This window comes from Marmota monax, unplaced genomic scaffold (assembly GCF_021218885.2).
Source record: "Marmota monax isolate L192 unplaced genomic scaffold, Marmota_monax_Labrador192_F-V1.1 WCK01_AAM20220418_F8-fsc00156, whole genome shotgun sequence".
Classification (NCBI taxonomy): domain Eukaryota; kingdom Metazoa; phylum Chordata; class Mammalia; order Rodentia; family Sciuridae; genus Marmota; species Marmota monax.
The window spans coordinates 3,780,609-3,794,437 of record NW_026694013.1 but is presented as its reverse complement, the minus strand read 5'-3'; the positions used below and the strand labels follow the sequence as shown (position 1 = coordinate 3,794,437).

General features: G+C 37.1%; 1 protein-coding gene across 9 annotated transcripts in view; it reads left to right on the top strand.

The window, feature by feature from the left end:
* Bbx (BBX high mobility group box domain containing) overlaps window positions 1-11,372 on the top strand; it is a 285,419-nt gene extending 274,047 nt beyond the window's left edge. For all 9 annotated transcript variants that reach the window (XM_046464037.2, XM_046464036.2, XM_046464035.2 and 6 more), the window contains 2 exons: window positions 1,464-1,650; window positions 5,695-11,372. In XM_046464037.2, coding sequence (XP_046319993.1) covers window positions 1,464-1,650; window positions 5,695-5,782 — 275 coding nt within the window. In that variant the 3' untranslated portion in view covers window positions 5,783-11,372. The remainder of the gene's footprint in view (window positions 1-1,463; window positions 1,651-5,694) is intronic.
* The last annotated feature ends 2,457 nt before the right edge of the window (window positions 11,373-13,829 follow it).

Sequence of the window (13,829 nt, the reverse complement as noted above, 5' to 3'; positions counted from 1 at the left end):
GTGTTATTCCATGGTCTGGTATTCATGTCACTGCAAACTAGATTATCAGGCATTCAAACCAGTGGATTAGGTACCTTGGAATACATCCTTATTTTCTGTAGAGCTGAAAGGAAGCCTGAGAATGCACGAATTTCTTGTCTTATCTACCTAAATAGTAAAAATGCCCCATTTTCAGTCAGGACTTGAGTCTGTCTTTATTGGTCCTGGTGGCCTCCATGGCAATAGAATTACCTGAGGGACCCAGTGCAAAGGGATAGAACAGTGAATAGCATCTCCCCAAAAGTTCTTGGGGATTCTGTATCATCTGGACATTAGTGATTTTTGGTTTTTGACATCTCCAGAATTTCATTTTACTTGATTTGGATCAATCTAGGTGTTCATAGAAACAAACTGTTTGCTGAGTTAGAATTGGAAGACAAAGTTAATTTTGGGGTACCTTTTTTTTTTTTTTTAATTTTGCACAAATTGACTGTTAGAACCATAAAGCATGTTAGAGACGCTGAATTGAATTCAACTCTTTGAAGAGGTGGAATTTTGTGCTGAAAACATTCAACTGAGTAGAAGTGGGATGAGGATATAAATTTTGATGTCTTGATGTTTAGTCCAGCTGATCCCTCTCTTCTCCCCTTTTCAATCTATGTTCTGTTCTGAGACTTTCATTTTATAGGTTGTTAATTTTCACTTGTAGGAAGAAATAAGGATTCTAGAAAACACTCCCTTTTATGTAGCAAAACACCATACCAGCTTTATACCCTAATATATGACATTCACATCTTTTATTACTTATTTTCTATATTTAAAATCTTTTAAAACTCATGATGAAAATTCCCCTTCCTCTGTAATGTCTACATAATAAAGAAAATATTCTCATTTCTAGCAGGTGTATTAGCATAGTATTTCATCTACCTCTTCATAAATACCAGAGGACCTCTTATGTTCCCTCCAGTAGGTCTTCAGAACAAAACAACAACATGGGATCTCATTAGGATTGATTAATCTGATAGTTAGCCTATCTGGTTAGCCTATCCTAAGTGTTAATATCACAGCACATCAAATGTCCAAGTTGCCATGGTAGGTCACCCTACGGCTTCATGAAAATTCATGAGAAATGTTTAGTCAGCTTGGGTTTTAAGGGTCCAGTGGCTGAAGTCCCTTGGGTTTTATTTTGGCCAAGGTTCATTTTCCTCCTTCCTCTAAGACTGACCCATTCTTTGACTTAGAATAAAACAGCTTGTCTTCAGCTCAGCTTCACTGTCCATAATTTCAGGGTGCAACTGAGTTTTATAATAAAAGTGCTTTGTCACTGTGGAAGAAGAGATTCTGTGAAACTCATAATATGCAATGAATAGCCAAAGTGAATAGTAAAGAAACCTAGCTCTTTTCATTCTCTGGCACATTTCCTTAGTGTTCCTTCTCTGAAGAGCAGAATGATCCTCTTATGATGGATTTCGCTTTTGTTACAGATGACAAACCAAAGGAGCAACTGCAGAGGAGTCTCCCTAAAGCAACTGAGACAGACTGCAGTGATGAGTGCTCACACAACACTGAGGCTGAGGAGACACGGAGCAGCACTCCAGAGATGCCTGCTGTGTCTGCCTTCTTCAGCCTCGCTGCACTGGCCGAAGTGGCAGCCATGGAGAATGTGCACAGGTCAGTGGTGTGACTTAGATGGAGGAAAAAATATGGAAACCAGATCAACCTTTCTCAAGTGATTTGTGGCAATTTTTATTATGTAGTGGAGTTCAGAGTAGTTCAGGAGCATTATTGTTTATGTGAGGTGTTACAAAAGTTTATGTGCTAGTTTACAGTGTGGGGAAAATGTAAGAAAATATAGCCAGCTAAGTATTTCATTTTGAATATATTGTCCTGTGGCTAATCTGGATTTCCATAAAAACCTGAGAGCAGGGAAGCAGTATCATCTAACCTTTAAGTGTGAGATCACAGACAGGGCTTTAGTCCTCAGTCTCTGAAAACAGAGATCTTGAGCAAGATCATTAACCTGTCTTCACTCAATGTTTTCTTTTATAAAATGAGGGTGGGAAGCACTCGTTTCATTGAGATACTGTGTGGAGTGACAACAGTGCTCATGTGGGGACACCCCTACGGAAGAAGGTGCTCGCAGCAGTGGTGGCCAGCCATCACAACAGTACGGTTTAGGGGAATGAGTGTGTTGGCAACTGACTCATGGCAGGCAGGAGACCTGGAATTTTCTTCAACTCTCTGTGATCTACTACAAAGTAATTTATTCTCTGCATTTCAGTTTTTTCATTTTACATTGAGCATAATGATATATCCCCAAAGAATTGCAAAAGTTCTAAGGATCAGAGGAAATCATAGTTGTGAAAACCCTTTGAACTCAGTGAAGGCCCACAGGAAGTGTACTAACTTCTAAGTGTATAATTGAGTATTCTGCTACTTAATAGGTCCTTTGGGAAGGCAAAAAAAAAAAAAAGGCTTTTGTAAATTCTGGTATTTCATACTGAATTTTATCTGTGGGTAATCAGAAGTTATTTCGTGGACTTTCGTAAAAAGTGCTTGAAACCCAGCACACCCTGGATAGCTGCCTGTAGGACCTCAGGCTCCTTTCGCATTTTCAGGTAAACCCATAGGCCCCTCTGTGAACTTGGTTTGCTTCTTGCCTTTTACCTGTCATGTTCTAGGTCTAGTGCTTGTTCACAAGTAGCTCTAGATATTCCAAGACGTCAGATATCCTTTCATGTGTACACTGCAAATTCCCATTAGCAAGAGACTGCTGACAGACATTGTGCTTGGGTCTCTGAGAGAGGCACTTCTCCACTTGTGGAATTTTACAGTTGAGTATAGAAGACAACGCATGACATGCAAAGAGAATTTTAAATGCCTGCCTGAATGTTGCTAAGTGTCCCTGTGAATTATGGAAGTAGGTAGGTAGAATAAGAATTCAAAGGAGTGTCATAATTTAGGGCTCAGAAAATGTCATCACCCAGTCACCCTCATTGCTCCCTAAGTTCTCTCCAAACATGACTGTGATCACACCATCACTCTGCTAACCAGCCTTCCATGATTCCCAGTTTTTAAAAGTAGAAAGCAGAAACAAGCCTTTCCATTCTCATCTCTCTAGTGCCTCTACACCCTGCCCTGCATTAACACACACTCTTGCTCCTTTCCAGATTAGCCAAGTTCTTGCCTTTGTACATCCTCCTCTCAGGTGAACGGCTGCTGCTCCTTCCACCTCCCACGCCTGGTCCTCTTCTCTCAGCCTGCCTGCTGCTCCTGCTGCATCTTCCATGCTGCCGCTCACTCTGTGTACTTCCTGCCTGAGAACAGCTGCCACATTGGGTTGCAATTATTTGTTGATGCTTCTGTCTCGTTTCAGTATATTTTGAAAGGAAAGCACCGGTTTTATTCTTCATGCTCCAGCTTGCTTAGACAGCTTCTCTTACACCAATGGGTGAATGAACAAATGAGGTCGTTCTTGAAGTCTAACTGACAAAGTTAGGTAGCAGGCATAGATATAATGATGAAAATAGAGGTAAAGGTTATTTTTGTTGTTGTTAACTTCCCATTAAAAAGGATAAAAATGATTACTAGAAATTTACCATCAACCTAACAAATGGTTAGAGTTCTTAATATCTAGAAAGATCATCCTAAGAAATCCCAGTTGTAACTTTGGCCCTTTTTTTGCTAAAACAGACCAACCAGCCAATCTTCTATGTCTAGGCTTAATGTAATTGTAGCTGAGTTGCACACCATTTAATTATTACTTAATTATTTAATTATTACTTAACCTGGATTCCTAATTCACAGGGTGGGTAGCCCACAGAACTAGGTGTAGAAATACATTACCTGTATGCTTGCCAGGAAAAATCTAATGTTGAGTTTTGAAACCCACTTTAGACCAATTTTATAAAATACAGGAAATAGGGGGTTGGGCAAACCTTTGTTGAGAGATTATTTATTTATTAGGTGTTTTCAAGGAAGAAAGCTCATTAAATATCATTCTTAAACCAGCCCTCCCAGGACTATCTTATTAGTCCGATTTTAATGTTAGTGCAGATGGTTAATGAACTTGTCAAGAGCACAGAGCTGATTCACAGCTGAGTCATGATTTGCAGTGAGGTCTTGAACTCCAGATCCTGTGCTCCATTTCCTCTAGCATGTGGCGTGAGCAGACTTCAGTCATGTCCTAGATGCCATCCGTTAGCTGCAGCGCTGCTCCAATCCTGACTCCTTTCCTTTTTCCATTGATTGAGCTGAGCTTCACCCCAACCTCTCTCCTTCTTGCCCTTTTTTCTTTACATTGTACTTTTCATCTTTCACTTTTTTCCTTTTCCGGTACTTACTAAAATACTTCTGAAATGTTTGTTATTACATGATCTTAAAGGTAAACAATAGCATTTTAGTTTCATCTTTCTTGCAGAAAAAGCTGAACATATTGAACAGTTGGTGCTTACAGCAGCCATACTTGAATGAACAGATTAATCCAGAGGTTTGATTCTAACACATGTTTTGTTTTTCTGAAATCCTAAATATCTTGTACTATTCAGAAATCGTTGGATTCAGAAAGCCCCAAATGTTGTGATTTATCTAATTGTTTTCCTTTTTTGTACATCAAGTGAAACCTGGATACAGTTATGGAGCAAATATTACCTGATTCTTAAAATAGCCCCTTTTGTTCTACATACTCTGAAGGAGAGTACTATACTGAAAGGTCAAACCAGTGAAAACATTGCTGCTTCCCCACCTATCTTCCATGCAGGGTCACGTACCACAGACTGGTATAGGAGACAGAGCCAGGAGTTTGCATTGTCTGGGCTTGATAGGCCTGTGGGCAAATGTCAGGAGGCCCTAATCCTATCGTAAAATGAGAGGCTCTGTAGAAATTGCCAGGAATTTTGAATAGTTTTCTCATAACCATGAAATAATTTGTATTTTTTAACTACTAATTATACGAACGATGAATGAAAATCAGCTATTTTCTACACAGTTCCAATCAAAATGATGAAAATTTCTATGAATTTTCTAGTCTTGTATGGAGTTCTCCCTACATATATCAATTTGGGTCCAGGTAGGCTAGATTTTCTTACAGCCAAAATCCAGAATCAGTACTTGCTTCCTTCCCTTGTACTTCTCTCTCTCCATGTACTTGAGAGGCTTCTTTTATATAAGAGGTTTCTCCTTTTTCTTCATTCATTATTTATTTTGTTCCTTTTTTTTTTAAAGTCATAGTCCATCTCTCTTCCTTTTCTAAAGTCATTGCTTTTATTGGCCTTCAGTTTTAAATTGAGTGTATTACAATGGATCTTACGAAATGAGCCTGGAGGTTGCTGATTACTACAGGAATGTGTCACTTTTACTATCTATGGATCAAGAGAAAGAGTGTTATCCCAGAACATCAGTCCTTGAATGAAAAATTACCGCCTCTTAGTGAGTTGCCTCAAATTTGTGGGAGTTTCAGTGTCATCTCTACAAAATGGAAGTAGTTAGTTATTTGGGGCCAAAGGGAAATTGAGATAAGAAATTTTAGGACTGTAAGGAGAAAAGAAAGAGGGAAAGAAAGGAAGAGAAAATTCTAAGGACAAAATTGGTTTTAATTAAATGACATAAGTAAGAATAGCAGCTATTGAGATACTGGAAAGTTTTTATTATTCATCATCCTCTCCTTTCACAGATAATATACCCTGAATAAGTAATTTTTTCCTTCTTGTTTTACAGAGGTCAGAGGTCGACTCCGCTCACCCATGATGGACAGCCAAAAGAAATGCCACAGGCTCCTGTACTTATTTCTTGCGCTGACCAGTGAAGCGCCCTTTAATTGTAAAACATTGTGCTTTACCTACTACCCTAGCCTTGTCTTTACCAAGGGATGCTAGTGAGTCCATGTGGTGGAAAATATAGACTGCAAACAAGTGCTTGTTGCCCTACACAGCCCAGACTCACTTGAAGCAGAAGTTAGCATCCTGGGCCAGTTTGTTCTTTTGGAACCCAGAATCTTTAAGGGTGATGTTATCTGATACTGAACAGAAACAGAATGATCCTGGAGCTTTGCTTTCCATTGAAGGCTTTTGACAGTAATAGGTGGTGACTTGGTAAAAGACTGCCTTTACTGTAGCTCATCCAGCATCTCTTTTACCAACCAGAGAGTGTGAAACTAGTTTCATATATTACCTAGTTATTCTTTCAAAACAAAACAAAAAACAAAAAAAAAAAAACTGACGCACTGCACTAGTTATTATTAGATATTCTTAGTCTTTTTTGTACATGGAGATTTAAGTTCTAAGATGGTTTATATAATAGGTTATACCTACATTTATATTGTAGAATAAATATTAAAAAGCCTGTTCCAGAGACTCCCAAGCAGCATGGGCAGGCAGATGTACCATTGTTAGCGGTGTATGCTCGGCCTCGTGGTCCATATATTCTGCACTTTTATATTTGCCACCAGAGTGATAGTTTGCTGGCAAAAAGAGAGTGAGAGAGAGAGTGAGAGAGAGAGAGAGAGAGAGAGAGAGAGAGAGAGAGAGAGAGAAAATTACAATTCTTACAATCTGAATTTTTTTCTTAACCTTGAGTGACCAAGAAGAATTTGCTTGGGGCAAATTGTGGCAAATATTTTCCCAGACAGGGGAAGAGTCCTGCAGATTACAGATTACTGATGTTTTCATGCCTTGAGGATTCTTTTATTTTTACACAGGGGTCTAAGTGACCAATGAATCGTTCATACAAACAAACAAACAAAAAAAGACAAAAATATTATTCAGAAGTGACCTTAGTATTACTTCACTATTCTAAACACATTGAAGACATTCACTTCATGTGGACTTGGAGCTACAGACCTTTCACATCCATCACAGACAGACTGGACATGTTGTAATTGCTATGCACAACTTAATTGGCACTGCAGGTTTTTAGAGTCATTTCAAGCTTGCTGTTCAAGAGGTATTGAGTACATGATAGGGGAGGTATACCTGAGGTGGGCCTCTCAGTCATAGATCCACCTGCAAGTTCTGTTTCCTTTTTGTGTTTTGTTGCTTTTAAACATAAAACCAACCATTACATATGCCAGTGCCAAGTGGATTAACTGGCTTAGAACATTGAACATATTGACTTAACCACCTGACGTTCACAGTGTCTTGTTTCCTAGCAACAGATGCAAAGTGATAAATCAAAATTAGTCTGAGGCTACAGATTTTACAGGGTATTTGTTCCATAGCACAAAGTATTTCCCCACTTTTGCATCGCAGCACAAACTACCAAATTTTGATTATTGGATTCCAGCAATAATTTTTAAAGGTTTTCAAACTGGTGGAGTTTTGATAGTTCTAGTTCGAGTTTGAAGCTTTTGAGTTAGATCTCTAAATGGTGACAGTTTACATGGTTTTATCTAGCTTTCTTATTTATACTTGACTGAATTGTAATGATGACTTTTTTTTCTAATTGTAATTTGACCTAATAGCCATATAAAAATGACTCTATTAATATTGACTAGGTTTAGCTTCTCATGGTTGTAGATATTACTTCAGTTTCGGTGCTGGAAAATATGTACAACATAAACTAACAGGATTGGAAAAACTGAAGAGGGTTTGTACTCTCTCTCTTTTTTTTTTTTCAAAGCAGGAAAGAGGGCAGCAGAGCATTGCAATGATGTTCTCAAAATTGCATCTTCATTGTGGAGATGGAGGAGGCAGGAATTAGTAGAAGATTTATCCGTGGTTATAGCTTACCCCCATTCACCTAGAAACATCAAGGGAATAATCCCAGATTTTAGCATACTGTTTTTACTATGATACAGTTTTATTAATATTTTCTAAATTTCAAAACAAAAAGTGAATGTTTGAAAATTGCTGGGTCCTGATGGTGGCTGTTGGAGTTTTGGACCACTTGCTAGCAGTGATTTAAAAATTATGAGTAGCTGAAATCCAAAAAATAAAATGACAAAACCAACAACAAAAGTTGTGTGGTGCAGAACATGCATCTTGACAATGGTACTAACTTGTCACTCTATAGAACACATTAGAATAGATCTAGTCTTGCCAGAGCACCCTCCTTCAGTCCTCCGATTACATTTCACTAGAGTTCCTTAAGAGATTGCTGTATATTCATGGGACCTTTTTTTAAAAAGAAGCAAAACAGATGATTACTTTTTTCTATGTGATTAATATCTTACTTGATCTGCTTTTCCTAAAACCTCAGTGGCTTTTCCCTTAGGCAGGGGTGGGGGAGGGGAGACAACTTCCTGGATATGACTGTTTTCAAATACTTTAAAACAAACCTTTTTGTAGAAATGCTTAATTTTTAAGCGGTTAGGCACTGAGAGTAGCAGAAATCCTGCAAAGCTTTATAGTTCTTTAGGCACTTGCCTTGTTTTTCTGAGAGGTTTTGATTTCAGTGGTAGTGCTTCTCATGCCCTTAATCTGTTGGAGAGGGGTGTTGGTATTTTCAGGTAACATTTGTCAGCACAAGTATTTCAGACCAGTATGTAGTGCCCCCCGCATTATCATTTTCACATTCTTCTTTATTTTGGAAAATCATATTGCTATGGTATGTACTTTAATCTGCCAGCAAACACCATCTACACTAACATCTGTCCCACAGCATCCTCAAGAAAAAAGTTGTTGCACCTTATGTATATCTCAAGCAAACCAAAATATGATGCTCTTCTGCTTTGTTTTATTCTAAATCGTTGTATCATATCTTTCTGAAACCATTCTGAATTTAGTTGAAATTATCAATATTTATGCTTTTAACCTTAATTTCTGGATTCAAACCTGTATATAAATCTTTTGGAAAAAAAAAAAATTGTCCTAGCCCTTCTCTGCAATGCTGGAAGTGGAATATTTCGTCTCAGATGGAGACGTAGTACTGTTCCAGTTTTCTCTAGCTTTTTATTTATTTAGTTATTCTGGTATTTCCTATGTAATTTTGAAGTGTGTAGAGTATATTATAGTAACTGAAACTGCAGCCCTAAGAAGCTGAGTGAAAGAAAAAAAATACTGTAAGACATCCTTGAAGTTTTTATTTGTTTGGGTACTGTATTCGAGATCAGGAAAAGGAAAATGTCCCACAGCCACATTGGAAGTACAGGTTCTTGTCCACAAATTAGGTCAATTCCCAGATTTTAGATCAAAACTCTTCAGTAAATTCTTTTTTGAAGATAAAATTATACTATTGTAATTATGACAGCCCATTTCCCACAAATGCCAGAAATAATTTAATTCTATCAAGATGATGCCCCAATGCCATGCCGAAGTAATTCCCATGCTATCATTGTTATTCTGGTTCCTGACATTATAATTAGTGGAGAGAAAAATAGTTGGAACACTATGGGGAAAAAAGGCGCATCTGAACTGGTCTGGTTGTTTAGAATTCGACGTCTTCTCCCTGTCCTTTTCTTATTAAGTCAGATGCTACTCTAAGTCATAAAAATGTGTTTGCACTCTGCTGTCTTTGGCTCAATGTATGGAAGTGTTTGTACCTATGTCAAATCTTTAACAAATTATGAATTGCTATGGAACAGGAATTAGCTGAAAACTGAGTGACGTTTTGTTTATAGGGTGGGTGGGGTAAGGAGTACCTACTAGCTCTGTTCCAAGCTTGGCATTTGGCGTTAATGTGAAGCAGTGGGACCATGCTGCCTGCTAAACTACTGTATGAAGCTAAGTGTTCTGAAGACCAGCAGCTAGAAGCTGGAGGACAGCATCCATTTGACAAAAGAGAAGCACCAACCGCAGCATCGGGGACAAGGAAGGAAATCTGGAGGCCTGAAGCCATCATTTGTGAAGGGAATATTGGGGTGTATATGATGCTGTTGAGGAGATTCACCTCTGATTGCACTACTCCACAGAGCCCTCATGTAAGGCCAATCCTAATGGGCTACCTCGGCTTTAAAAGTTAATTTCAGTAAGTCCTGTTTCAAAAGTTTGTCTTTTTTTTTTGCTTCTACCTTCAGTGCCACTATTTTCCACTGCAGTGTTTTGACTTCACAAACCGCCTTCTCCAGAGAGAACAATGTATTGCTGAAAATGGGCAGTAGAAGCAAATGCTATTACATTTGACCTATAAAGTATTCAGAGTGACTGCTAGGTGAAAGTGAAAATTTAGCTTTTCCCCACATAGCTCTTTGTTTTGCACCTTATGCAAAATATACTAATTGCTAATTAGATGTTGCATTGTTTATGCAGGCATTCCCAAAGAATTAGATTTGGAGTTCATTTTTTTTGAGTTTTAGGATTTTTTAAAAATTGTCATATTTATATTGACTAACAGCATAACATATACTAAAAAAAGAAGCAGTTATTCAGTTCATCTTACCAGATGTGTCTGGTGAAGTATTCAGGGTTTGATGGGCTGTTTTGCTTTAAAAAATTGATAGTGATAGCTAAGTTTATTATACCACATATTAGATGACTTTTGTCCTTTTTGCTAAGGACATTATCTTACATTTCTGAACAAAGAAGCAGCAGAAGAGTGAATAACAAAACAGACATATTTGATTTCTGTAGACATCTCCCATCTTCCTGTGCTACCATTTTCTTCAAATATGTATACATTTTCCTTTTGTAAAAAAAAAAAAAAGTTTCTTCTGGCCAAATTTCATCTGTGTTGGTATGATTTATACCAACATACATTGAGAGACAGAACCTTTTAGTTAAAAGTTCTTTGGCCACTGGGTTTTGGATGTCTTTTTGGTTTTGGTTTTGATTGTTTGTTTTTGGTTTTTTGGCAGTCAGTGGTCAAAAATGATGATGCCCTCAAACTGATTTTTATGCACAGAACTTATCTCGAACATTATTACTCCTTCCAAAGATTTCCTGACAACTTGGGCCAGAACTGGTTACTGAGTATCAAGGATCTAATTGAATGCCTCCAAACCCTTCTGCCCACAATGCAAATCTTACCTCACAAGCTCTTACCTAAAACAGAGACAAGCATGCTTCATGAATTATCACTGACTCTTTTTGACCCACTAGAGGAATGAGCTCATGTCCCCTGACACCTCACATTAGTGCCTCGGCTCTAAAAGCGGCAGAACTGAGGGTAGGGAAGGTTTGCCATCTACAGCTCACTAACTTGCTCAGCAGCATTTTTCTTCCCCCCCCCCACCCCCACCCTTGCATTTCTTTAGTACTAACCACATCTCTTCCTCTCAGGAATTTGTCAAAAAGAATAAAAACTGCCTGAGATTCCACATACCAGATTATGAACTTTTCTCATAGGTTTGAATTGCTTACTTACATGTCATAAATTAACCATACTTTCATTTGACCACCAGGTCTTAAGTCTGTTGACAGTTTCAGCATGACTGAATCGCTCATTTTTTTGCTTTCAGAAATTGGCTTGGTTCTCTTTAGAGTTGGTGTAAACATGCCATGTAATAAATGATTTCCACTTAATGGTACAACAGAATTATTGCTTTCTTAGATGTATGTGTAGTAAAAGTCAATATACACATTTATATAATTTCTTTCTTCAAAATCTTATACCTAATTTGATATTTCTAAAAATTGCACATGTAAGTCATGTGTATAACATGCTAAAGTACTTTAACTGTGATCTTAAAACTGAATAAAAATATTTAATAAAAATTTGAAATATTTTAAAAGATATTCAAATACATTTCTTTTTATGTTTACACTACCGACCATAGAGTGTATTCCTTCCATGTACCATACCCACTAAAAACATTAGGAACAATAATAAAAGTGAGAGATTATTTTATCTCTTTAGGATATCTCATAATCGTCTCCCCCTACCTACACTATTTGCTTGAGAATTCACCATTGTGTGAGCATCATTGGTTGTCTTTCCCCTAATGTGTATAGTGGAGTCCAGCAGAAGAAGAAAAGGCTTCAATCTTCTACTTGGGACAAGAGCCTTTGGGGCACCTCTCTAGGAAGAGACATATGAAGTATAATTAAACTAAGGATATGATGTCATTAAGACCATAACCTATTTATGTAAACTCAGACCTCAAATTTGCTGAATACAGTATTCTCGGGTCTTTTTGTGATGATGATATTTTTTTAATCCTTTGGAAACTATACATGCACACAAACATACAGTGTGTTATCAAATGGGCTTTGCATTTGGACAGGCTGCGTTTCAAGTTCTGGATCCACTCGTGTACCATTGGTGTTTAGCTTCCCACGACTACACTCAATCTAAATGATGGTAACTTCATTTTACTTTTATTGATCTGAAGAGAGAATATAGGGAAAATGTTGGCCTGGGGCTCGTAATTAAATGCTGATTATAATTGTATTTTTATTCCAACTATAAGATTAGCATGTTTCTTATGCATATTCAAAATAGATACTGAGTACAACCACCTTTTCAAAATAATTTTGAATGGGCCTGGTGCTTTAGGAGTAAGATTTTTCAGGAGACTTATGATGTGGAAACTCAACAGTTGAAATTCACATCAGCTCATGCTTTTACATAATAAGCACCCTTTTCATTACTATAAAATTTGTGTGGGGGGGTCCATATTAAGGGTAATTTCTGTTATGAAATGACTATACATGATTATATATGGTTCTACATGTATTATAAGATTATACCCTTCCCTTTGAACAGAACATGAAATCTCTTGGAAGGGAAAAAGGAAAAATGGAGTTCGTACCAATAGTAAGTGAGCTAAAATAGAACTATTCCATAGATACTGAAAATTTATACTAGAAAAGACAAGCTTATTAATCAATTTTAACCTTTTTATCTTTTTAGAATTAGAGAAATTTTCAAATATATGTAAAAATAAAGAGTTTTAGTATATCAAATCCAAGTTTCCATCACCCAGTTTGAAATACCAGCATTTTCCCAATTCCTGTTTTATCCGAATTATACCCATTTTCTCCGTGCTCTACTGAAACCCCAGGAGATATGCATATTCTAGAAAGATTTCATCTATGATTATTTCAGTAGAGCCTGCAAAAGTGATTCTAAGTATGCACAAGTTTTTATTTTTCATATATTGCCTCTTCACAAATCCGAAAATTATTGTTCATGAACCCAAGAAGAGAAGTGCTGAAGTGAAGGTCACTTGGAAATAAGAGTACACTGCTCAGTTTGAGTGTCTCTGAATTCACCTTCATGATCTACAGTTTCCTAAAGAACAACTTTCTTGATCAAAGGGAGCTATTTCTTAAGATGTATCATTGCAGGGATATGAAGTGTGTCTCATTTTCTATATTTTTTCTATAGACAATAACTTAAGGCCCACATCAAAACTTAAATTGTACGTTAACAGTATGTCTCTATACAAACCCCCTCCCCAATCCTCTTCCTACTATATTTTCTGTGTCCCCTACACTTGCAAGAGAAAATCTATAGAAGGGGTAGAGACAAAATTTTAGATGTTCTGGAAGACAGAAGAATTCATTGGACATCCTATGTCAACAGGCCAGAAGTGAAAGCATAAAATGGAAGTAAAATGACAGTTGAACACTATCCCTACTTGGAGATTGTTTACCCTTAAAGAATTGTACAAAAGGTGTTTTGTTGCAGCATTCCAGATAGGAGAGTCAGAAAAATGTGAGGATTGAAAGTGTCTTGGAGGATGGGGGAGGATGAAGGCAGAAAAGCTAAGTTTATATAAATAGGTCTAGACATTTTATGTTTAAGTCAAGATGGCTTTAAAGCCAGCATGAAATATGCCCAAGAAATATGCTCAAGTATAATTTTTTCCTGATGTTTTCTATTGATATTAGTGGTGCTTATGAATGACCAATTAAATAAGTATAATCACCATCTTTCAGAAATAAGCATATGAAAGAACTGAAAAATACAATAGAAATCTAGTGGTAGATACAAAAATAGGTAGTGATTTCCATATACTTTAAAAAGAAAATATT